This window comes from Cherax quadricarinatus, chromosome 57 (genome assembly GCF_038502225.1).
Source record: "Cherax quadricarinatus isolate ZL_2023a chromosome 57, ASM3850222v1, whole genome shotgun sequence".
In the NCBI taxonomy this organism is placed as follows: Eukaryota; Metazoa; Arthropoda; class Malacostraca; order Decapoda; family Parastacidae; genus Cherax; species Cherax quadricarinatus.
In genome coordinates, this window is record NC_091348.1 from 3,945,784 (window position 1) to 3,971,680 (window position 25,897).

At 40.5% G+C, this 25,897-nt stretch overlaps 1 protein-coding gene across 1 annotated transcript in view; it reads left to right on the top strand.

Moving 5' to 3' along the window:
- LOC128693452 (uncharacterized) overlaps positions 1–25,897 on the top strand; it is a 113,280-nt gene that overhangs the window by 54,577 nt on the left and 32,806 nt on the right. Inside the window, exons 3-4 of the mRNA XM_070097288.1 lie at positions 3,800–3,968; positions 13,705–13,922. Coding sequence (XP_069953389.1) covers positions 3,800–3,968; positions 13,705–13,922 — 387 coding nt within the window. The remainder of the gene's footprint in view (positions 1–3,799; positions 3,969–13,704; positions 13,923–25,897) is intronic.

Below are 25,897 nucleotides of genomic sequence, written 5' to 3' on the forward strand. Positions count from 1 at the left end.
CTGCTACTGTACCACTGTCAGCTGCTGCTGTACCATGGTCAATTGCTGCCACACTGTCAGCTGCTGCTGCACCACTGTCAGCTGCTGCTGCACCACTGTCAGCTGCTGCTGCACCACTGTCAGCTGCTGCTGCACCACTGTCAGCTGCTGCTGCACCACTGTCAGCTGCTGCTGCACCACTGTCAGCTGCTGCTGCACCACTGTCAGCTGCTGCTACACCACTGTCAGCTGCTGCTACACCACTGTCAGCTGCTGCTGCACCACTGTCAGCTGCTGCTGTACCATGGTCAACTGCTGCCACACCGTCAGCTGCTGCTGCACCACTGTCAGCTGCTGCTGCACCACTGTCAGCTGCTGCTGCACCACTGTCAGCTGCTGCTGCACCACTGTCAGCTGCTGCTGCACCACTGTCAGCTGCTGCTGCACCACTGTCAGCTGTTGCTGCACCACTGTCAGCTGCTGCTGCACCACTGTCAGCTGTTGCTGCACCACCATCAGCTGTTGCTGCACCACCATCAGCTGTTGCTGCACCACGGTCAGCCGCTGCTGTACCACCGTCAGCTGTTGCTGCACCACGGTCAGCCGCTGCTGTACCACCATCAGCCGCTGCTGTACCACCGTCAGCCGCTGCTGTACCACCGTCAGCCGCTGCTGTACCACCGTCAGCCGCTGCTGTACCACCGTCAGCCGCTGCTGTACCACCGTCAGCCGCTGCTGTACCACCGTCAGCCGCTGCTGTACCACCGTCAGCCGCTGCTGTACCACCGTCAGCCGCTGCTGTACCACCGTCAGCCGCTGCTGTACCACCGTCAGCCGCTGCTGTACCACCGTCAGCCGCTGCTGTACCACCATCAGCCGCTGCTGTACCACCGTCAGCCGCTGCTGTACCACCGTCAGCCGCTGCTGTACCGTCAGCCGCTGCTGTACCACCGTCAGCCGCTGCTGTACCACCATCAGCTGCTGCTGCACCACCATTAGCTGTACTACTCAAAGATTTGGAGAGACTGTTGTTGGTGTGGCTTAACGAGAAACAATTACTATATGTACCAAGAAACAACCCCAGAGGTTTAGCCACCCAGGATAACCCAAGAAAGTCAGTGCATCATCGAGGACTGTCTAACTTATTTTCATTGGGGTCCTTAACCCTTTGACTGTTTCGGTCGTATACATATGTCTTACGCACCACTGTTTCTGACGTATTTATACACGTAAATTCTAGCGGCTTCAAATCAAGCGGGAGAAAGCTGGTAGGCCCACATGTGAGAGAATGGGTCTGTGTGGTCAGTGTGCACCACATAAAAAAAAATCCTGCAGTATGCAGTGCGTAATGAGAAAAAAAAACTTAGACCGTTGTTTTGGATTAAAACGCCGACTTTGAGGTGTATTTTCTTATAATATTTATCTTTGTATTCTCGTTTTCATGGTCTCAGGTGATAAAATGGAAAACATATTACAGAAATAGAGATGATTTTAATTACTTTCATGATGAAAACGACCTTGAAATTGAGCTCAAATTAGCGGAAATGTTTGATTTTTACCAATGTTCAGGAGTGAGCAAATCACACCACACGTCCAATACCCTTCAACTGGGGAGTCTGATATTCTTTCACTTGTGCACTGATATTATTTATACCATTTTTACAATAGTGCAGTAGTCTGCATAACAGTAAATTTTGTATTTTTTGTATGAATAAAAAATGAAAATAAGAAGCAATAGTAATATAAGAGGGCCTAGAGACGTGACTAATGAACAGAGGATATGTTATTTTAGTGCCAAGAATTTCTACATTGTTTATTCTGGACCCTATTTTGAAATTAGCATCTTTTTTAATTTGCGTGAAAGTGGTCAAATTGCCAATTTCTGACCACTTTATTGGGTAGTTCTGGTCGGTAAATGGGCGGTTTCTTGTACTCAACTGATAGAAAAAATGGAGTTCTAAAGAAATAGCAATGAGTTTTGTCAACTGGAACAACGGAATTGGTCAAAAACAGGGATCGAAGTCGGCGAAATTGCCGATGCGTGTATGTCGCCAAGACCGCTAACTTCACGGGAGCATAATGCCGTGAGTTTTCGACCAAATTTCGTACTTTTGGTGTCATTGCCATCGGGAAAAGATTCTCTATCATATCATAAGATTTTTTTTTTTTTTCCAAAAATTTTGCGACATAGAATGACAATTTCAGAAAGGGGGTTGCGGCAGTCAAAGGGTTAATGCCGCTATGCTCATTTACACACGCTGGACATTTTCTTTTATGTATACAGGCCATCTTTTTCTTGCTAGAGCCTGTGAAAATGGCTTATCAATTAAAAAGATAGTTTTTCCAAACAAGCTGAAAATTGTAGTATATTGTTGCTGTAACTTAGTGAAAGTCTGAGCACAAAATTAATGTTTTATTTGTTAAATAATCCTAACTTTCTGGGTCAGTTTGCCTGACATTATATAGATTAGGTTGGATTAAGCTGTATTACATGAATTCTAGCATGGCTAGGTCACTTGATAATTAAGTTTTGTTTCAAAATAATATGTATTTCTACCATGTTAATTCTTGTGAATGCATCTAGCAGTTCATTAGGAAAATTAACCCTTTGACTATTTTGGTCGTATGTACTATATATACGTCTTACAAGCCACAGTTTTTGACGTATATATACTCATAAATTCTAGCGGCTTAAAATCAAGCAGGAGAAAGCTTGTAGGCCCACATGTGAGAGAATGGGTCTGTGTGGTCAGTGTGCACCATATAAAAAAAATCCTGCAGCACGTACTACATAATGAGAAAAAAAACTCTACCTTTTTTTTTTATTAAAATGCCGAATATGTGGTCTATTTTCGTATAGCATTTATGGCTGTATTCTCGTTTTCTTGGTCTCATTTGATTGAATGGAAAACATATAGAAATAGAGGTGATTTTGATTGGTTTTACTATAAAAAGAACCTCGAAATGGAGCTCAAAGTAGGGGAAATGTTTGATTTTTGCCAATGTTCAAAAGTAAACAAATGATGTCATTTTCCAATAATTGCCCAAGTAGCCATTCTAATATTCAGTCATGAAGGGTTGACATTATTTATACAATTATTACATTATTGCAGTAGTCTGTATAACAGTAAATCTTCTATTTTTTGTCTGAATAAAAATTCAAAATAGAAATCAAGAGTAACAGAGGGACCTGCAGACGTGACTGATGAACAAAGAAAATGTTATTTTAGAGACAGGAATGTCTGCATTGTTCATTCTGGACCATATTTTGAAATTGTCATATTTTTTAATTTTTGTGAAATTGGCCAAATTGCAAACTTCTGACCATGTTTTTAGGTAGTTGAAATTGGTAAATGGGCAGTTTCTTGTACTCAATTGATAGAAAAATTGGAGTTCTAAAGAAATAGCTATGAGTTTGGTTGACTGGAACAATGGAATTAGTCGAAAATAGGGCTCAAAGTGGGCGAAATCGCCGATTCGTAAATATTGCTGAGGTGCCGAGGTCGCTAACTTCGCGAGAGCGTAATTCTGTCTGTTTTCCATCAGATTTCGTTTTTTTGGTGTCATTGCAATCGGGAAAAGATTCTCTATCATTTCATTATTATTATTATTTTTTTTTTTTTTTTTTTTTACTTTTTTTTTTTTTTTTTTTTTTTTTTTTTTTTTTTCATTTTTTTTTTTTTTTTTTTTTTTTTTTTTTTGAAATTTTGCGACACCAGGAGACACTTCAGGATTTGGGGTTGTCAGCCAAGGGGTTTAAAAGTGTGTTATGGAGATTTATGTTGTGAAAATTGCATATTTATGTTATCTTTATCCACAGATGAGGGAATTGTGTCATCTCCTGTAAACAGTATAGACTTGGATAGGGATTCTCCATTGGGAGGAGCTCTTGACGATGAGGAAGATGGTGGACCACCAAGCATTGAGACACAGCCTCCAGATGATGTTGATGATTTATCAGTGTCTTGCATAACTTATGGATGGATAAGGTATGTTTTATACCACTACCTATAAATATGGGTCTGGTGGTATGTAGTATTTTCTGTGTACCGTAAATACCCAAGTGTAACCTGACTCCATGTTAGTAGACCAGACAGATGCGAGATGAGCCTTGCTCATGGTCGGGCTTCAGGAGTAGAAAAACTTGGAACTCATCAAGGGTATATAGGTCAACCCCTGACATTTTGTCACTAAATTCTTAATTTTTTCATATTTCTCATGGATAAATCTGCCCAAGTTTTTGAGAGACCTCAAAAGTGGTCGAATACATGATAATGTGACAGTTGATAACAATAGTGAGACTGCAGTAGGCCTGCTGATCCATGCTAGGTAAGTCATACTCAAGTTCAAGCTTTCTTACTCATATATTTATCCAGTTTATTTTTAATACTACCCAAGGAAGGCAGGCTGTCCAGCATGCATGCAGGCAGGCAGGTTAGGGGGCTTACAGGCAGGCAGGTCAGGGGGCTTCCAGGCAGGCAAATCAGGGGGCTAATAGGCAGGCAGGCCAAGAGGCTAGCAGGCCAGCAGGCAGGCCAGGAAGCTAGCAAGGTGGGAAGCAAACCAGGAGGCTAGCAGGCTGGGAAGCAGGCCAGGAGGCAGGCACGACAGCAGGCTGCCATGCAGGTATGGAGTGTAGGGCACAGCAGGGCATGACAATTCAGGCTAGGGCAGGGCAGGGAAGACCAGGCTAGGGCAGGGCAGGGTAGACCAGGCTAGGGCAGGGTAGACCAGGCTAGGGTAGGGCAGGGTAGACCAGGCTAGGGCAGGGCAGGGTAGGCCAGGCTAGGGCAGGGCAGGGTAGGCCAGGCTAGGGCAGGGCAGGGTAGGCCAGGCCAGGCCAGGGCAGTGCAGGGCCACCTCACATCTGTGTTTCTCTTGTAGAGATTGGTAAAGACATGTAGATTTAGCATTTAATATTTAGGCTGTTGGAGACTGCCCACGTCTAGTACACGTATTTGATAGGTCATCAGCTGTTGTCAACAAAGGGTGGCTTTGTAATAATAATAATAATCTTTATTTCTACAAGTACATATGCAAGGTGTACAGGCCTAACTGACATCAGTGACATACAACTATATAGAAAGCCCCTTGTTATACAGAGCATTTCAGGCAAATTAGGTCAGTTTTGTCCCCAGGATGTGACCCCCACCAACTGACTAACACCCAGGTTCTTATTTTACTGATAGATGAACATTGGACAGCAGTGTCTTAACTGTCCAAACGTAGATCTACGTTCTCTCACCCAGCGCTCCAAATATTTTGATTTTTTTTTTTTAAATAGAGTATATTTTTTTTGTATGGAATAATCTAAAAAAAAATTTTAGTCAGTACTTACAGAGATATAAGGCCTCAAAGTCAGCACTTGTCGCTCACCTGATGGCAATGTGAAGTGCTGCCGCTTGCAGAAGTGTTGCCGATATACCTTTTTTCTCATTTTTTTAAATTTACATAATATTTGTTTTGATAATTAAAATTTGTAGTAGTTCTTGTGATTTCATAGCCAATATTTGTTCTGACACTAATATTAGGTAGTGAAATAGTACTCAAATAGTCATAAACACAGTGACAGGTGAACATTTTCACCTACCTTAGTCACATACTATTGTCTAGAAATATATACAGTGTACATAGTATTTATAGGTCCCAGCAATGTTTTGGACACGCAGGAGTAAGACAAATGTCACTCCACTGCTGACAGTGCAGCAGTGGAGCGACATTTGATGATCATGCACTGCCTTGGCTTTATTTGTTTTCACTGTTACACATAAACATTGTCTGTCTATCTGTTTGTCCATCTGTCTAGCTCTGTCTGCTTGTCTCTGTCTCTTTCTGTCTCAGAGAGAGTGACTCGTGAGCGAACAGGTATTACACATGATGCAGAGTAGTCACATCTGATTCCTGAACAAGTGAAAATGTGTATTACTTGCCAACCATGCTTATTATGCATTATATCTACAAGCACCATATAGCACTTTATCTGGATTTTTTGGGTTATTCTAGGTAATTTATACTGTGTGTAATTGTATTTATGTACCTGTGAGAGAGAGAGAGAGAGAGAGACAGACATAGACGGAGAGAGACTGAGACAGAGACAGATGGAGTTACAGGCAGAGAGAGAGACAGTAACAGAGAGAGAGAAACAGAGATAGAGCGATAGAGATAGACAGCGACAGAGATTGACAGCGACAGAGATAGAGACAGCGACCGGCCGAGACAGCGACCGGCAGAGGCAGAGACCGGCCGGCAGAGGCAGAGACCGGCCGGCAGAGGCAGAGACCGGCCGGCAGAGGCAGAGACCGGCCGGCAGAGGCAGAGACCGGCCGGCAGAGGCAGACACAGACAGATAGAGAGAGAGAGAGAGAAAGAGAGAGAAAGAAAGAGAAAGAGAGAGAGAAAGAAAGAAAGGGAGAGAGAGAGAGGAAGAGAGAGAGGAAGAGAGAAAGAGAGAGAGAGAGAAAGAGAGAGAGAAAGAGAGAGAGAGAAAGAGAGAGAGAGAGAGAGAGAGAGAAAGAGAGAGAGAGAGAGAGAGAGAGAGATGTTGACAACCAAGTGAAAGCCTTCACTGGACACATCCTTAATCTACAACAAGAACACATTCCTCACCGGCAATATGTGACGAAGCCTACAGATCAGCCTTGGTTTGGCTTTCGTTGTAGAGAGGCTGCTACTGCTAAGTACAAAGCATGGCGAAGGTATAAGAGACATCCTACCACCTATAACAGGAACTTGCACACGCAAGCCTGTAGGCATATGGGTGATGTTCAAAAGTGGGCCATTGCTAAATGGGAGGTGGACACTAAAAGAAAGCTAGCATCAGTTAGGGTAGGCTCCTGGTCAAGGACAAACAAGGTTATCTGCCTGATGAACTTATTCCACCTCTAAATCGACAGGATGGGACCACATCTACTAGTAGTCAAGAGAAGGCGGACCTCTTTGCTGAACACTTTGCTACCAAAATGCAAGTTCCTAATCCAGCAAGGAACCCTCCTTGGCTAGCTGCAAGAACTGTGTCAAAACTGTCAGTGGTGACAATAAGGCAGGAGGAGGTGCATTTCCTTCTTAAATCGCTTGACCAAGAAAAGGCTGTGGGCCCAGACAAGTTGAGCCCAAGATTGTTGAGAAGATGTGCAGACCAGCTAGCAGCACCTCTAACTCGCATCTTTCAGCACTGCCTAGTACAGTGTAAATGGCCCTCTCTATGGAAAGAGGCAAATGTAGTCCCTGTTCACAAAAAGAAGAGCAGAGCAAAAATCAGCAACTACAGACCAGTGTCACTCCTGTCAATCACTGGTAAGATCCTTGAGACAATAATCTCAAGACAAATGACAGAGTCTTTTGACTACCACTCACTACTTTGTGATGGTCAATATGGCTTCAGGAAAAGTTACTCTGCTGCTGATCTGTTATTAAACCTCTCCACTAAGTGGCACCAGTCACTGGATGAATCCAAAGTCAGCTGTGTGGTAGCACTGGACATTGCTGGCTCTACGCTATGTCTCCTCAGTGATTACCTTCATGGTAGATCTCTAAGTGTAGTTCTCAATGGAACGGAATCAGCAAGACATCCTATTGGGGCAAGTGTTCCACAAGGAAGCGTGCTGGGTCCATTGTTATGGAATGTCTACTTCAATGACCTTCATCTCATCCCAGAATCACATGCATATGCAGACGACTGTACACTGACATTCACTTATCCAAGAGAAGAAATGCCAGCTGCTCTAAGCTGCATCAATCACCAGCTGAGAGCTATATCAGCTTGGGGAAATAGATGGCAAGTAACATTTGCACCTGAGAAAACGCAAATGATGATTGTCTCTAGGCACCATGATGGTAATGCTGGTGCAGTAGTAAGGATGAATGGGAGGGTGTTGGCACCTGGAGAAGAAGTTGATATCCTTGGGGTGAAATTTGACTCCAAACTAACCATGAAGAACCATGTTGTAAATCTTGCAAACAAGGCAGCCAGGAAGCTTACAGAACTTCGCCGTATCTCGCATCTGCTTGACAGTAGGGGTTGCAAGTTCCTGTACGAGGCACAAGTACGCTCACACCTTGAGTATGCTCTACTTTCTTGGTTTGCCTGCCCCCCCCTCTCATCTGCGACTGCTTGACAGAGTAGAGAACAGAGCAAGACGTCTCATCTCTCGCCTGGACCCATCTTGGATAGATCTGTCATTTCAGCAGAGCCTTCAACATAGGAGGGATGTGGGTGGCCTTACTGTTATGTACAAGGCCAATATTGTCAAAATACCACACTTGGATCCACTTCGAGGACAGCATGAAACAAGCTTTTATGCCACAAGACGGGCAGAAAGCAGCAACTTCACTCTGGCTATACCCTTCTCCAGAACATCACTCCATCTGAGATCATATATACCCAGGATGACTCGAGTATGGAACACATTCGTACAGCATAATGATGTCAACGAGATAAAGTCAGTTGATCAAATGAAAATGCTGGCCCACAGATGGCTCCAACTTCATCCTGTTCCCTACTTGTATGTCTCATAACAATAAAAATGCTTTCAAATGAGCTGATGTAGGCAACAGCTCTTAGCTTGCCAATAAAGTTAGGAATCCTTAACCTGTAAATAGCTTGTCAATAAAGCTAGGGATCCTTAACCTTGTGTAAAAAAAAAAAAAAAAGATAGAGATAGAGATGGACTGAGACAGACGAAGATAGAGACGGCCAATTAGCCAGCCAGCCAACCAGCCAGCCTGCCGAACACGTATTACACATTCCAAAATTGTTTCTTTACTTACGGCATAGGTTATAGGTCATTCTGGCAGGATGACACTACCAGTGGTACCAAAATTGAAAGGATGTTACACATGGGTTATTATCGAGGTTTTTGATATTTCCTCAACCACTTGTGGCCACATCCATGGGCCACATGACATGGGTCAACATCGCTTTCCTCTTAAGAGGAATGTTAATACGACATAACATCAGTGAATCGCTGGTGTTTACCATGCTGTTTGCTCTAGCTGGTACTCAGTTGAACTGGTACTCCCACAAGGTACTAATTGGTCTCAGATTTTTTTTTAACCCTTTCAGGGTCCATGCCGTAGTTCTACGGCTTTGAGTTGAGGGTCCAAACCATAGATCTACGCTATGAGCTCAGCTCACTCTGCTAAGCTGTGAGTGGTAAATTTGGGCCTAGATATGAGAGAATACATCTATGTAGTATGTGTGCTCCACATAAAACAAATCCTGCAGCACACAGTGCATGATGAGAGAAAAAACCGAGACCGTAATTTTTTATTAAAACAGTGACGTTGCAATGTTTTTTCGAATGTTTTTTATAGGAGTATTTGTGCTTTCTTGGTCTCATTTTATAGAATGGAAGATTTTTTACAGAAAGAGATTATTTTGAATGGTTTAATACTGGAAATGGCTTGAAACTGAGCTCAAAGTAGTGGAAATGTTAAATTTTTACCGATGTTCAAGAGTAAAAAAAATAACCTCACACGTCTAATACATGCCAGCTGGTGGGTCTAATACACGTTCACAAATGTGGTGATATTATTTATACAATTATTACAATATTGCAAAGCAGTAAATCATCTTTTTTTGGTTTGAATAAAAATTCAATATGCGAATAAAAAATCAAAATAGAATTCATTTGTAAAGCCTGAAAACATAACCAATGAATAGAGGAAATGTTAGTTTAGTGCCAGGAATGCCTGCATTGTTTATTCTGGACCCTATTTTGAAATTGAAATATTTTGAACTTTGCATTAAATTGGCCAAATTACCAATTTCCAATCACTTTATTTTGTAGTTGAAACAGTTGATTTGGTAATTTCTTGTGCTTGGTTGATAGAATAGAAGTAATACTAGTGAAATAGCGAAGAATTTGGTCAACTGGAATAATGTAATTCGCCTAAATTGGGAGTCAAAGTTGGCAAAATCGCCGATGCGTAAATATCGCTGACACACCAAAATTTGTGAGACCATAATTTCGTCAATTTTCCATCTTTTGTTTTATTACCTTCAGAAAAAGATTTTCTATCATTTCATAAGAAAAAATAGCAAAATATTTTTTTAAAAATTCTTGGACCCTGGTGCACACTTTGAAATTTGGCCTCTGGACCCTGAAAGGGTTTATATTGCACACACCGAATATAAGACCCATTCTATGCTGACCAGGCATCTCAGGCCAATCATGCCAAATTTGGAGGCAGGAAAAATAAAACGTTGATCTATGTTTGGAGTGCTAGCTGTAACAACAAAGATCTATGTTTGGACAGTTAAGGGGTTAAGGAAACACGTCCTGTTGAGTGTGCTAGCAATCAAGCTATGGGACATCCTAGGTTGGGATTGGTGGGGAGACAATGTAGGAGACTGGCTACACAACTTGCTACACCACCTTCCTTAACCCCCCTCCAGTGTGTTAAAAAAAAAAAAAAATCAAAGAATACATTTTTTTTTATTAACACATCGGCCAATTCCCACCAAGACAGGGTGGCCCAAAAAAGAAAAACTTTCATCATCATTCACTCTATCACTGTTTTGCCAGAGGGGTGCTTTACACTACAGTTATAAAACTGCAACATTAACACCCCTCCTTCAGAGTGTAGACACTGTAGTTCCCATCTCCAGGACTCGAGTCCGGCCTGCCGGTTTCCCTGAATCCCTTCATAAATGTTACTTTGCTCACTCTCCAACAGCACGTCAAGTATTAAAAACCATTTGTCTCCATTCACTCCTATCATATACTCTCATGCATGCTTGCTGGAAGTCCAAGCCCCTCGCACACAAAACCTCCTTTACCCTCTCCCTCCAACCCTTCCTAGGCCGACCCCTAACCCGCGTTCCCTCCACTACAGATTTATACTCAGTCATTCTGTTTTGTTATATTCTCTCTACATGTCTGAACCACCTCAACAACCCCTCCTCAGCCCTCTGGATAATAGTTTTGGTAATCCCACTCCTCCCACGCACGAAGTTCTTTGTCTCTACAGACTGCACCACTCACCCTTTTCCCCTCATCAGTTCTGTGATTCACCTCATCCTTCATAGACCCATCTGCTGACACGTCCACTCCTAAATATCTGAATACATTCACCTCCTCCATACTCTCTCCCTCCAATCTGATATCCAATCTTTTGTCACCGAATCTTTTTGTTATCCTCATAACCTTACTCTTTCCTATATTCACATTTAATTTTCTTCTTTTACATACCCTACCAAATTCATTCACCAACCTCTGCAGCTTCTCTTCAGGATCTCCCAGAAGCACCATGTCATCAGCAAAGAGCAACTGTGACAACTCCCACTTTGTGTTTGATTCTTTGTCTTTTAACTCCACACCTCTTGCCAAGACCCTAGCATTCACTTCTCTTACAACCCCATCTATAAATATGTTGAACAACCACAGTGATATCACACATCCTTGTCTAAGGCCTACTTTTACCAGGAAATAATCTCCCTCTCTCTGACTTACTCTAACCTGAACCTCACTATCCTTGTAAAAACTCTTCACTGCTTTCAGTAACCTGCCTCCTATACCATACACCTGCAACATCTGCCACATTGCCCCCCTATCCACCCTGTCATATGCCTTTTCTAAATCCATAAATGCCACAAAAACCTCTTTACTCTTATCTAAATACTGTTCACTTATATTTTATTTTATTTTATTATCACACTGGCCGATTCCCACCAAGGCAGGGTGGCCCGAAAAAGAAAAACTTTCACCATCATTCACTCCATCACTGTCTTGCCAGAAGGGTGCTTTACACTACAGTTTTTAAACTGCAACATTAACACCCCTCCTTCAGAGTGCAGGCACTGTACTTCCCATCTCCAGGACTCAAGTCCACCCTGCCGGTTTCCCTGAACCCCTTCATAAATGTTATTTTGCTCACACTCCAACAGCACGTCAAGTATTAAAAACCATTTGTCTCCATTCACTCCTATCAAACACGCTCATGCATGCCTGCTGGAAGTCCAAGCCCCTCGCACACAAAACCTCCTCTACCCCCTCCCTCCAACCTTTCCTGGGCCGACCCCTACCCCGCCTTCCTTCCACTACAGACTGATACACTCTTGAAGTTATTCTGTTTCGCTCCATTCTCTCCACATGTCCGAACCACCTCAACAACCCTTCCTCAGCCCTCTGGACAACAGTTTTGGTAATCCCGCACCTCCTCCTAACTTCCAAACTACGAATTCTCTGCATTATATTCACACCACACATTGCTCTCAGACATGACATCTCCACTGCCTCCAGCCTTCTCCTCGCTGCAACATTCATCACCCATGCTTCACACCCATATAAGAGCGTTGGTAAAACTATACTCTCATACATTCCCCTCTTTGCCTCCAAGGACAAAGTTCTTTGTCTCCGCAGACTCCTAAGTGCACCACTCACCCTTTTCCCCTCATCAATTCTATGATTCACCTCATCTTTCATAGACCCATCCTCTGACACGTCCACTCCCAAATATCTGAATACATTCACCTCCTCCATACTTTCTCCCTCCAATCTGATATCCAATCTTTCATCACCTAATCTTTTTGTTATCCTCATAACCTTACTCTTTCCTGTATTCACTTTCAATTTTCTTCTTTTGCACACCCTACCAAATTCATCCACCAATCTCTGCAACTTCTCTTCAGAATCTCCCAAGAGCACAGTGTCATCAGCAAAGAGCAACTGTGTCAACTCCCACTTTATGTGTGATTCTTTATCTTTTAACTCCACGCCTCTTGCCAAGACCCTCGCATTTACTTCTCTTACAACCCCATCTATAAATATATTAAACAACCACTGTGACATCACACATCCTTGTCTAAGGCCTACTTTTACTGGGAAATAATTTCCCTCTTTCCTACATACTCTAACTTGAGCCTCACTATCCTCGTAAAAACTCTTCACTGCTTTCAGTAACCTACCTCCTACACCATACACCTGCAACATCTGCCACATTGCCCCCGTATCCACCCTGTCATACGCCTTTTCCAAATCCATAAATGCCACAAAGACCTCTTTAGCCTTATCTAAATACTGTTCACTTATGTTTCACTGTAAACACCTGGTCCACACACCCCCTACCTTTCCTAAAGCCTCCTTGTTCATCTGCTATCCTATTCTCCGTCTTACTCTTAATTCTTTCAATAATAACTCTACCATACACTTTGCCAGGTATACTCAACAGACTTATCCCCCTATAATTTTTGCACACTTTTATCCCCTTTGCCTTTATACAAAGGAACTATGCATGCTCTCTGCCAATCCCTAGGTACCTTACCCTCTTCCATACATTTATTAAATAATTGCACCAACCACTCCAAAACTATATCCCCACCTGCTTTTAACATTTCTATCTTTATCCCATCAATCCCGGCTGCCTTACCCCCTTTCATTTTACCTACTGCCTCACGAACTTCCCCCACACTCACAACTGGCTCTTCCTCACTCCTACAAGATGTTATTCCTCCTTGCCCTATACACGAAATCACAGCTTCCCTATCTTCATCAACATTTAACAATTCCTCAAAATATTCCCTCCATCTTCCCAATACCTCTAACTCTCCATTTAATAACTCTTCTCTCCTATTTTTAACTGACAAATCCATTTCTCTATATGTTCACCTATATGTTTCACTGTAAACACTTGGTCTACACACCCCCTACCTTTCCTGAAGCCAAAATTAAGAATTATTACCTGTTTGTCATAGTTAAAAGTAAGAGTAAGTGACTTTTTTAACAGGTCTGATGACAGTCATTACGGAAACTCCCACCCGGGATTAGGTTACTCCATAATCAACACTGAGGCACCAGATAATGCTGACTCATCAGGCCTTAGTGAGATGCCAGGATTGGAACCTGGTGATTTTGGTGTTGGTCCTGTATATGGTCCTCACATGCCAGGAACATTTAATAGTCCTACCCATGAATCAGGAGCACTCTCATATGGAGATGTCACAGGTAATTATTAATATTTCCCATGAGGAGAGTTATACTGTTGTGATTATTTTACTGAGGTTAATGTCTGATTTTGTTAATGAGACATTGTGACTATATACTGTATATATACACTTACAGGAATTTTACAGATGACTTGCATAATGTAGCCTGAAGATTCTTGTTTTATGTATAACATGCATAGTATTTTAATAATGTTTGATTAAATTTTGTGTTTTCTTGCTCTCATTTCAATGTAATAGTAATAGTTTAGCTCCACAGTATATCCATAGCTACAAAAATATGCTGACATCTGACAGTACACATGAAAAGCTGTTTATGCAGAGATTTTGGGCAAACTGCACATAAAGCACAAAATTGTGACCATAATAAATATTGTAGGTGACTAAAATGCCAGGAGGAAGGGGGCTAGTAACCCTTTCTTCTGTATAAATTACTAAATGTATAAAAAGAAGATAAACTTTCATTTCTTCTTTTTTGGGTCACCCTGCCTTGGTGAGAAATAACCAGTATGTTAAAAATAAAAATACTGTTTTGAAGTGAGATTGCTAGGTTGAGAAAACCTAGGGAACCAATGAATTTGACAGTTAATAACAGAAGAGGGAAGTTAGTAGATGGAGTTGGGGGTACAAGGAAGATGGCAGGAATACATATTTTGATGAGTTCTCAAATGTTGTTGAAGATGGGGAAGCTGTTATTTCATGCATTAGCCAGGGTGGTGTAACATCCTGTAGGAGTGAGGAAAAGCCAGATGTGAGAGTGGTGGAGTTGCGTGAGGCAGTGGGTAAAATGAAATAGGGTAAAACAGCTGGGATTGATGAGATCAAGACAAATGTTAACCCTTTCAGGGTTTCGGCCGTACTAGTACGGCTTATGCACCAGGGTTTTTGACGTACTAGTATGCCTAAATTCTAGTGCCCTCAAATCGAGTGAGAGAAAGCTGGTAGGCCTCCATGTGAAAGAATGGGTCTATATGGTCAGTGTGCACAGTATAAAAAAATATTGCAGCACACAGTGCGTAATGAGAAAAAAAAAAACTGTTTTTGGATTAAAACAGCGACTTTGCACTGTATTTTCGTATGGTATTTATTGTTGTATTCTAGTTTTCCTGGTCTCATTTTATAGAATGGAAGACATATTACAGAAATTGAGATGATTTTGACTGGTTTTACAAAGAAAACTACCTTGAAATTGCTCTCAAAATAGCAGAAATGTTCGATTTTTACCAAAAAGTAAACAAATCATGCTATGCGTCCAATACACATCAACTCATGAGTCTAATATTCTTTCACAAGTGCACTGATAATGTTTATACCATTTCTACACCAATGCAGTAGTCTGCATAACAGTAAATCTTCTATTTTTTTTTTTTGTGAGAATAAAAATTCAAAGTGGAAAGCAAAAGAATGTAAGAGGGGCATGGGGACGTGACTAATGAATAGAGGAAATGTTATTTTAGTGCCAGGAATGTCTCTTGTCTGGACCCTATTCGGAAATTTGCATCTTTCGAAATTTGTGTGAAATTGGCAAAATTGCTAAATTCTGACCACTGTATTGGATAGTTGAAATTGGTAAATGGGTGGTTTCTTATACTCATTCGATAGAAAAAATGGAGTTCTAGCAAAATAGTTATGATTTTTGTCGACTAGTGCACAGGAATTGGCCGAAAATAGGGCTCAAAGTGGGCAAAATCGCAGATGCATAAACATCGTCGAGACCGCTAACTTCCCGAGAGCATGATTCCGTAAGTTTTCCATCAAATTTCATACTTTTGGTGTCCTTATGATCGGGAAAAGATTCTCTATCTTTTCATGAGAAATAATAATTTTTTTTTTTTAAATTTGGCCAACCCTGAGAACAAGTCTCGGAGAGGGCCTGTCGACCCTGAAAGGGTTAAAAGCAGGCCAATATGTAGTTTTGGAGTGATTGGTCCTTTTTTTTTTTATGCTGGCCATCTCCCACTATGGCAGGGTGACCTTGAGATTGGCAGAGAGCATGCATAGTTTATTGTACAAAGGAAAGGGAGACAAATGAGAAGGCAAAAAATTATAGGGGAATAGGCCTGTAGAGTATACCAGGCAAAGAATTAAGGATATGATGAATAGCAGGTTTGCAAATCAAGAAGGCGGCTCAAACCCTTCAACTGTCTAAACGTAGATCTACATTTTCCCTACTAGCACTCCAAATATTTTGGAAAAAAAAAATTAAATTGGAGGGCAGTTTTGTGTGTGTAATAAGACCAAAAAAAAATTTTAGGACCAGTACTTACTGAGATATAAGACTGTGAAGTTGGCGCTGGATGCTCACCTGATGGCAATGTGGAGTCCTGCCACTTGCAGAAGTGTTGCCAGTATATCTTTTTTTTTCTTGTTTTTATTTTAATTTACATATTTTTTATGTTCTAATAATTACAATTTGTAGTAGCTCTTGTGATTTTATAGTCAATCTTTATTCTGACACTAATATTAGGTACTCAAATAGTCACAAACACACTGATAGGTGAACATTTTCAACTGCCTTGGTCACATACTATTGTAGAGAAATATATACATAGTATTTATAGGTCTCAGCAATATTTTAGACACTCTGAGGTATATATGAAACTCCTTGAAGCACGGTGTTCTTGCCAAATGTCATGTTCATTAAATATTTTTTTTCGATTGTAACTCGGATTTTGGCTCACAACTCGAAGCAAAAAATTGACTGAGTGATGGCTCATAACTCAGAAAACTCATAAGTTGGGGCACTCGTAAGTCAAGGTACCACAGTACAGTATATTCATTATACTTCCTGTGTGTTCAATAAGGCCAGAAATATTTGAACAGAAAACTAAATATTCCTCTTTGTCGAAGAACTGAGTGAATTCCGCTTCATGATGACGGTACCAAGCGAATGTTGTTCCAGGAGCTATAAGCCTGTGTTCCTTCAGTCTAAAGCCAAGTAACTGTGCACTTTCTTTTGAGCTCAACTTGGTTGAAGGGTTTGGGATCATTTGTTGGTGGTTCATGGTCTACTTCCATCTCCTTAGAATCACTGGTATCAGACTATGATGAAATTTGCGATGTCTCAGATGTCACAAGTACAAGAATATCTTGAGTGCAACAGGCCTGATTGCTGAAGGAATATTTGGATATATTATGCAATCTTTAGTCTTCTTGTTGAATCCAGCTACTTAGTCATACAAAAGTAGCAGTCAGCATGGTGGTTCATCTGCTCCTGCCATACCATTGGTACTCCATTTAACCCTTTGGGGGTTTTGGCCGTACTAGTACGGCTTACGCCCCAGGGTTTTTGACGTACTAGTAAGCCTAAATTCTAGCGCCCTCAAATCTAGTGAGAGAAACCTGGTAGGCCTACATATAAAAGAATGGGTCTATGTGGTCAGTGTGCGTAGTATAAAAAAAATCCTGCAGCACAGTGTGTAATGAGAAAAAAAAACTTTGACCATGTTTTTGGATTAAAACAGCGACTTTGCACTGTATTTTCGTATGGTATTTATTGTTGTATTCTAGTTTTCCTGGTCTTATTTTATAGAATGGAAGACATATTACAGAAATTGAGATGATTTTGACTGGTTTTACAATGAAAAGTACCTTGAAATTGAGCTCAAAGTAGCAGAAATGTTCGATTTTTACCAAAGTTCAAAAGTAAACAAATCATGCCAAGCATCCAATACAGGTCAACTGGTGAGTCTAATATTCTTTCACAACTGCTCTGATATTATTTATATCGTTTCTACACTAATGCAGTAGTCTGCATAACGGTAAATCTTCTATTTTTTGTAAGAATAAAAATTCAAAGTGGAAAACCAAAGAAATATAAGAGGGGCCTGGGGATGTGACTAACGAACAGAGAACTTGCTATTTTAGTGCCAGGAATGTCTTTCTTGTTTATTCTGGACCCTATTCGGAAATTGGCATCTTTTGAAATTTGTGTGAAATTGGCAAAATTGCTAAATTCTAACCACTTTATTGGATAGTTGAAATCTATAAATGGGTGGTTTCTTGTACTCATTTGATAGAAAAAATAGAGTTCTAGCGAAATAGTTATGATTTTTGTTGACTAGTACACTGGAATTGGCCGAAAATAGGGCTCAACGTGGGCAAAATCGCCGATGCGTAAACATTGTAGAGACTGCTAACTTCGCGAGAGCATAATTCCGTAAGTTTTCCATCAAATTTCATACTTTTAGTGTCATTATGATCGGGAAAAGATTCTCTATCTTTTCATAAGTTTTTTTTTTTTTTTTTTTTTTTTTTTTTAATTTTGGCGACCCTGAGAACAAGTCTCTGAGAGGGCCATCGACCCCCAAAGGGTTAAGTTTTCCAAGTGACCACATTGGGAGCTTTGTGTGGCACAAATGGTTTGTCCTGGTCTCCAAGTTTGCAGCCAAAATAAGCAAAGTAGCAGCACTTCAATAAAGGAGTAATGTTGCTCCAGGAATCTGAAAGGGTGAATTGCCCGCAGACATAGCAAAATACGTCTGGTGAATTTATGCAGCCTCTAGACATACTAATAATCTGAAAATAAAGAAAAATTGATTAGATTTAACATTTAAGTGGAATGAGAATCTTTCCTCCGTAAGCCATGTGTGTTGTAAAAGTCAAATAAAATGCCAGGAATGATGGGCTAGTAACCCCTTTTTCCGTATAGCCTACTAAAAAGAAAAAGAAGAAAACTGTCGAAGTGGGATGTTGTGCGAATGATAAGATAGATGAGTGTGGATGTTATGAATGAGAAGAAGCTGGATGTCCTGGCTTTAACCCTTTCAGGGTCGAGAGGCCCTCTCCTAAACTTGTTCTCAGGGTCGAAATTTTTTGGGGAAAATTTTTTTTTTTTTATTTTCTTATGAAAAGATAGTGAATCTTCTCCCAATCATATTTTATTTATTTTTATTATCACACTGGCCGATTCCCACCAAGGCAGGGTGGCCCGAAAAAGAAAAACTTTCACCATCACTTCACCTCCCAATCATAGTGACACCAAAATTATGAAATTTGATGGAAAACTTACGGAATTGTGCTCTTGCAAACTTAGCGCTCTAGACAATGTTTACGCATCGGCGATTTCACCCACTTTGAGCCCTATTTTCGGCCAATTCCAATGTAGTCAACAAAAATCATAACTATTTCACTATAACTCTATTTTTCCTATCGAATGAGTACAAGAAAGCACACATTTACTGATTTCACTATCCAATACAGTGGTCAGAAATTAGCAATTTTGCCAATTTTATACAAATTTCAAAAGATGCCAATTTCCAAATAGGGTCCAGAATAAACAAGACACACATTCCTGGCACTAAAATAACATTTCCTCTGTTCATTAGTCACGTCCCCACGCCCCTCTTACATTTCTTTTGCTTTCCACTTTGAGTTATTATTCTCACAAAAAATAGGAGATTTACTGTTACTCAGACTACTGCATTAGTGTAGAAATGGTATAAATAATATTGGTGCACTTCTGAAAGAATATTAGACGTATATTGGACATGTGGCATGATTTGTTTACTCTTGAACTTTGGCAAAAATCGAACATTTCTGCTACTTCGAGCTCAATTTCAAGGTACTTTTCAGTGTGAAGCATAACAAAATCATCTCAATTTCTGTAATATGTCTTCCATTCTATAAAATGACACCAGGAATACTAGAATACAACAATAAATACCATACGAAAATACAGTGCAAAGTTGCTGTTTTGAACCAAAAACACGGTCAAAGTTTTTTTTTCTCATTATGCACTGTGTGCTGCAGGATTGTTTTTTATACTGCACACACTGACCACATAGACCTATTCTTTCATATGTAGGCCTACCAGCTTTCTCTTGCTAGATTTGAAGGCGCTAGAATTTAGGCGTACTAGTACGTCAACCCTGGTGCATAAGCCGTATTAGTACATTGGAAACTCTGAAAGGGTTAAGTGAAACGAAGATGAAGGGAGTGGGGGAGTTTCAGTGGGGAGAAATAGATGGGATTAGATCAGGGGTTTCAAATAGAGTTAAAGCTATAAGTTATGGCAGGATAAGAGGGAATATAAATGTATTAATTCAAGGATTATGTGGAGTAAAACAACGGTTGGATGTGAAAAGTGAGTTATAGTAAGCATTTATGCACCTTGAAAAGAGAGAAGTGTAGAGGAGAGAGAGAGAGTTTTTGGGAAATGTTGAGTGAGTGCATAGGGAGTTTTGAACCAAGTGTGAGAGTACTTGTGGTTGGGGATTTCAATGCTAAAGTGGGTAAAAATGTTGTGGAGGGAGTAGTAGGTAAATTTGGGGTGCCAGGGGTAAATGAAAGTGGGGAGCCTTTAATTGAGCTTTGTGTAGAAAGAGGCTTGGTAATAAGTAGTGCATATTTTATGAAAAAGAGGATAAATAAGTATGCAAGGTATGATATAGCATGCAGTGAAAGTAGTTTGTTAGTTTATGTATTGGTGGATAGAAGGTTGATGAGTAGGCTTCAGGATGTACATGTTTATAGAGGGGTAATTGATATATTGAATCATTATTTAGTTGTAGCTACAGTTAGAGTAAGAAATACATGGGACAAAAGGAAAATGGCAACAAGTAATAGAGAGGTGAAAGTGTATAAACTAAGGGAGGAGGAAGTTAGGGTGAGATATAAGCAACTATTGGCAGAAAGGTGGGCTAGTGCAAGTATGAGTAATGGGGAGGTTGAAGAGGGTTGGAATAGTTTTAAAAATGCAGTATGAGAATGTGGGGCAGAAGTTTGTGGTTATAGGAGGGTGGGTGCAGGAGGAAAGAGGAGTGATTGGTAGAATGATGAAGTAAAGGGGGTGATATAAGAGAACAATTTAGCTTTTGAGAGGTTTTTACAAAGCAGAAGTGTTATAAGAAGAATAGAGTATTTTTTTTTTTTTTTTTTTCAACAAGTCGGTTGTCTCCCACCGAGGCAGGGTGACCCAAAAAAAAAAGAAAGAAAATCCCCAAAAAGAAAATACTTTCATCATCATTCAACACTTTCACCACACTCACACATTATCACTGCTTTTGCAGGGGTGCTCAGAATATAACAGTTTAGAAGCATATACGTATAGAGATACACAACATATCCCTCCAAACTGCCAATATCCCAAACCCCTCCTTTAAAGTGCAGGCATTGTACAGTGGACCCCCGCATAACGATCACCTCCGAATGTGACCAATTATGTAAGTGTATTTATGTAAGTGCGTTTGTACGTGTATGTTTGGGGGTCTGAAATGGACTAATCTACTTCAGAATATTCCTTATGGGAACAAATTCGGTCAGTACTGGCACCTGAACATACTTCTGGAGTGAAAAAATATCGTTAACCGGGGGTCCACTGTACTTCCCATTTCCAGGACTCAAGTCCGACTATATGAAAATAACTGGTTTCCCTGAATCCCTTCACTAAATATTACCCTGCTCACACTCCAACAGATCGTCAGGTCCCAAGTATCATTCGTCTCCATTCACTCCTATCTAACACGCTCATGCACGCTTGCTGGAAGTCCAAGCCCCTCACCCACAAAACCTCCTTTACCCCCTCTTTCCAACCCTTTCGAGGACGACCCCTACCCCTCTTTCCTTCCCCTATAGATTTATATGCTTTCCATGTCATTCTACTTTGATCCATTCTCTCTAAATGAGCAAACCACCTCAACAACCCCTCTTCTGCCCTCTGACTAATGCTTTTATTAACTCCACACCTTCTCCTAATTTCCACACTCCGAATTTTCTGCATAATATTTACACCACACATTGCCCTTAGACAGGACATCTCCACTGCCTCCAACCGTCTCCTCGCTGCTGCATTTACCACCCATGCTTCACATCCATATAAGAGTGTTGGTACTACTATACTTTCATACATTCCCTTCTTTGCCTCCATAGATAACGTTTTTTGACTCCACATATACCTCAACGCACCACTCGCCTTTTTTCCCTCGTCAATTCTATGATTAACCTCATCCTTCATAAATCCATCCACCGACACGTCAACTCCCAAGTATCTGAAAACATTCACTTCTTCCATACTCCTCCTCCCCAATTTGATATCCAATTTTTCTTTATCTAAATCATTTGATACCCTCATCACCTTACTCTTTTCTATGTTCACTTTCAACTTTCTACCTTTACACACATTCTCAAACTCATCCACTAACCTTTGCAATTTTTCTTTAGAATCTCCCATAAGCACAGTATCATCAGCAAAAAGTAACTGTGTCAATTCCCATTTTGAATTTGATTCCCCATAATTTAATCCCACCCCTCTCCCGAACACCCTAGCATTTACTTCTTTTACAACCCCATCTATAAATATATTAAACAACCATGGTGACATTACACATCCCTGTCTAAGACCTACTTTTACCGGGAAGTATTCTCCCTCTTTTCTACACACCCTAACCTGAGCCTCGCTATCCTCATAAAAGCTCTTTACAGCATTTAGTAACTTACCACCTATTCCATATACTTGCAACATCTGCCACATTGCTCCTCTATCCACTCTATCATATGCCTTTTCTAAATCCATAAATGCAATAAAAACTTCCCTACCTTTATCTAAATACTGTTCACATATATGCTTCAATGTAAACACTTGATCTACACATCCCCTACCCACTCTGAAACCTCCTTGTTCGTCCACAATTCTACATTCTGTCTTACCTCTAATTCTTTCAATTATAACCCTACCGTATACTTTTCCTGGTATACTCAGTAAACTTATTCCTCTATAATTTTTACAATCTCTTTTGTCCCCTTTCCCTTTATATAAAGGGACTATACATGCTCTCCGCCAATCCCTAGGTACCTTCCCTTCTTTCATACATTTATTAAACAAAAGTACCAACCACTCCAACACTATATCCCCCCCTGCTTTTAACATTTCTGTCATGATCCCATCAGTTCCAGCTGCTTTACCCCCTTTCATTCTACGTAATGCCTCACGTACCTCCACCACACTTACAGTCTGCTCTTCTTCACTCCTAAAAGATGGTATACCTCCCTGGCCAGTGCATGAAATTACCGCCTCCCTTTCTTCCTTAACATTTAAAAGTTCCTCAAAATATTCTCGCCATCTACCTAATACCTCCCTCTCCCCATCTACTAACTCCCCTACTCTGTTTTTAACTGACAAATCCATACTTACCCTAGGCTTTCTTAACTTGTTTAACTCACTCCAAAATTTTTTCTTATTTTCATTAAAATTTCTTGACAGTGCCTCTCCCACTCTTTCATCTGCTCTCCTTTTGCACTCTCTCACCACTTTCTTCACCTTTCTTTTACTCTCCATATACTCTGCTCTTCTTATAACACTTCTGCTTTGTAAAAACCTCTCGTAAGCTACCTTTTTCTCTTTTATCACACCCTTTACTTCATCATTCCACCAATCACTCCTCTTTCCTCCTGCCCCCACCCTCCTATAACCACAAACTTCTGCCCCACATTCTAATACTGCATTTTTAAAACTATTCCAACCCTCTTCAACCCCCCCACTACTCATCTTTGCACTAGCCCACCTTTCTGCCAATAGTCGCTTATATCTCGCCCGAACTTCCTCCTCCCTTAGTTTATACACTTTCACCTCCATCTTACTTGTTGTTGCCACCTTCCTCTTTTCCCATCTACCTCTTACTCTAACTGTAGCTACAACTAAATAATGATCCGATATATCAGTTGCCCCTCTTTAAACATGTACATCCTGGAGCCTACCCATCAACCTTTTATCCACCAATACATAATCTAACAAACTACTTTCATTACGTGCTACATCATACCTTGTATATTTATTTATCCTCTTTTTCATAAACTATGTATTACTTATTACCAAATTTCTTTCTACACATAGCTCAATTAAAGGCTCCCCATTTACATTTACCCCTGGCACCCCAAAATTACCTACTACTCCCTCCATAACATTTTTACCCACTTTAGCATTGAAATCCCCAACCACCATTACTCTCACACTTGATTCAAAACTCCCCACGCATTCACTCAACATTTCCCAGAATCTCTCTCTCTCCTCTACACTTCTCTCTTCTCCAGGTGCATACACGCTTACTATAACCCACTTTTCACATCCAATCTTTATTTTACTCCACATAATCCTTGAATTTATACATTTGTAGTCCCTCTTTTCCTGCCATAGCTTATCCTTCAACATTATAACTACTCCTTCTTTAGCTCTAACTCTATTTGAAACCCCTGACCTAATCCCATTTATTCCTCTCCATTGAAACTCTCCCACCCCCTTCAGCTTTGTTTCACTTAAAGCCAGGACATCCAGTTTCTTCTCATTCATAACATCCACAATCATCTCTTTCTTATCATTTGCACAACATCCACGCACATTCAGACTTCCCACTTTGACAATTTTCTTCTTCTTATTCTTTTTAGTAATCTTTACAGGAAAAGGGGTTACTAGCCCATTGTTCCCGGCATTTTAGTTGACTTTTACAACACGCATGGCTTACGGAGGAAAGATTCTTATTCCACTTCCCCATGGATATAAAAGGAAAAGTAATAAGACCAAGAACTATTAAGATAAAATCAAAGAAAACTCAGATGAGTGTGTATAAATAAACGTGTACATGTATGTGTAGTGTGACCTAAGTGTAAGTAGAAGTAGCAAGACGTACCTGTAATCTTGCATATTTATGAGACAGACAAAAGACACCAGCAATCCTACCATCATGTAAAACAATTACAGGCTTACGTTTTACACTCACTTGGCAGGACGGTAGTACCTCCCTGGGTGGTTGCTGTCTACCAACCTACTACCATAATAGAGTATATAGAGAGTAAAAGAAAGGTGAAGAGAGTGGTGAGAGAGTGCAAAAGGAGAGCAGATGGTAGTGGGAGAGGCACTGTCAAGAAATTTTGATGAAAATAAGAAAAAATTTTGGAGTGAGTTAAACAAGTTAAGAAAGCCTAGGGAACAAATGGATTTGTCAGTTAAAAACACAGTAGGGGATTTAGTAGATGGGGAGAGGGAGGTTTTGGGTAGATGGCGAGAATATTTTGAGGAACTTTCAAATGTCGACAAAGAAAGGGAGGCGGTAATTTCATGCACTGGACAGGGAGGTATACCATCTTTTAGGAGTGAAGAACAACAGGATGTGAGTGTGGGGGAGGTGCATGAGGCATTACGTAGAATGAAAGGGGGTAAAGCAGCTGGAACTGACGGAATCATGACAGAAATGTTAAAAGCTGGGGGGGATATAGTGTTGGAGTGGTTGGTATTTTTGTTTAATAAATGTATGAAAGAGGGGAAGGTACCTAGAGATTAGCAGAGAGCATGTATAGTCCCTTTATATAAAAGAAAGGGGGACAAAAGAGATTGTAAAAAATGTAGGGGAAAAAGTTTACCGAGTATACAAGGAAAAGTGTACAGTAGGGTTATAATTGAAAGAATTAGAGGTAAGACAGAATGTAGATTTGCAGATGAGCAAGGAGGTTTTAGAGTTGGTAGGGGATGTGTAGATCAAGTGTTTACATTGAAGCATATATGTGAACAGTATTTAGATAAAGGTAGGGAAGTTTTTATTGCATTTATGGATTTAGAAAAGGCATATGATAGTGGATAAGGGAGCAATGTGGCAGATGTTGCAAGTATATGGAATAGGTGGTAAGTTACTAAATGCTATAAAGAGTTTTTATGAGGATAGTGAGGCTCAGGTTAGGGCGTGTAGAAGAGAGGGAGACTACTTCCCGGTAAAAGTAGGTCTTAGACAGAGATGTGTAATGTCACCATGGTTGTTTAATGTATTTATAGATGGGGTTGTAAAAGAAGTAAATGCTAGGGTGTTCGGGAGAGGGGTGGGATTAAATTATGGGGAATCAAATACAAAATGGGAATTGACACAGTTACTTTTTGCTGATGATACTGTGCTTATGGGAGATTCTAAAGAAAAATTGCTAAGGTTAGTGGACGAGTTTGGGAGTTTGTGTAAAGGTAGAAAGTTGAAAGTGAACATAGAAACTCTTTTCTATGTT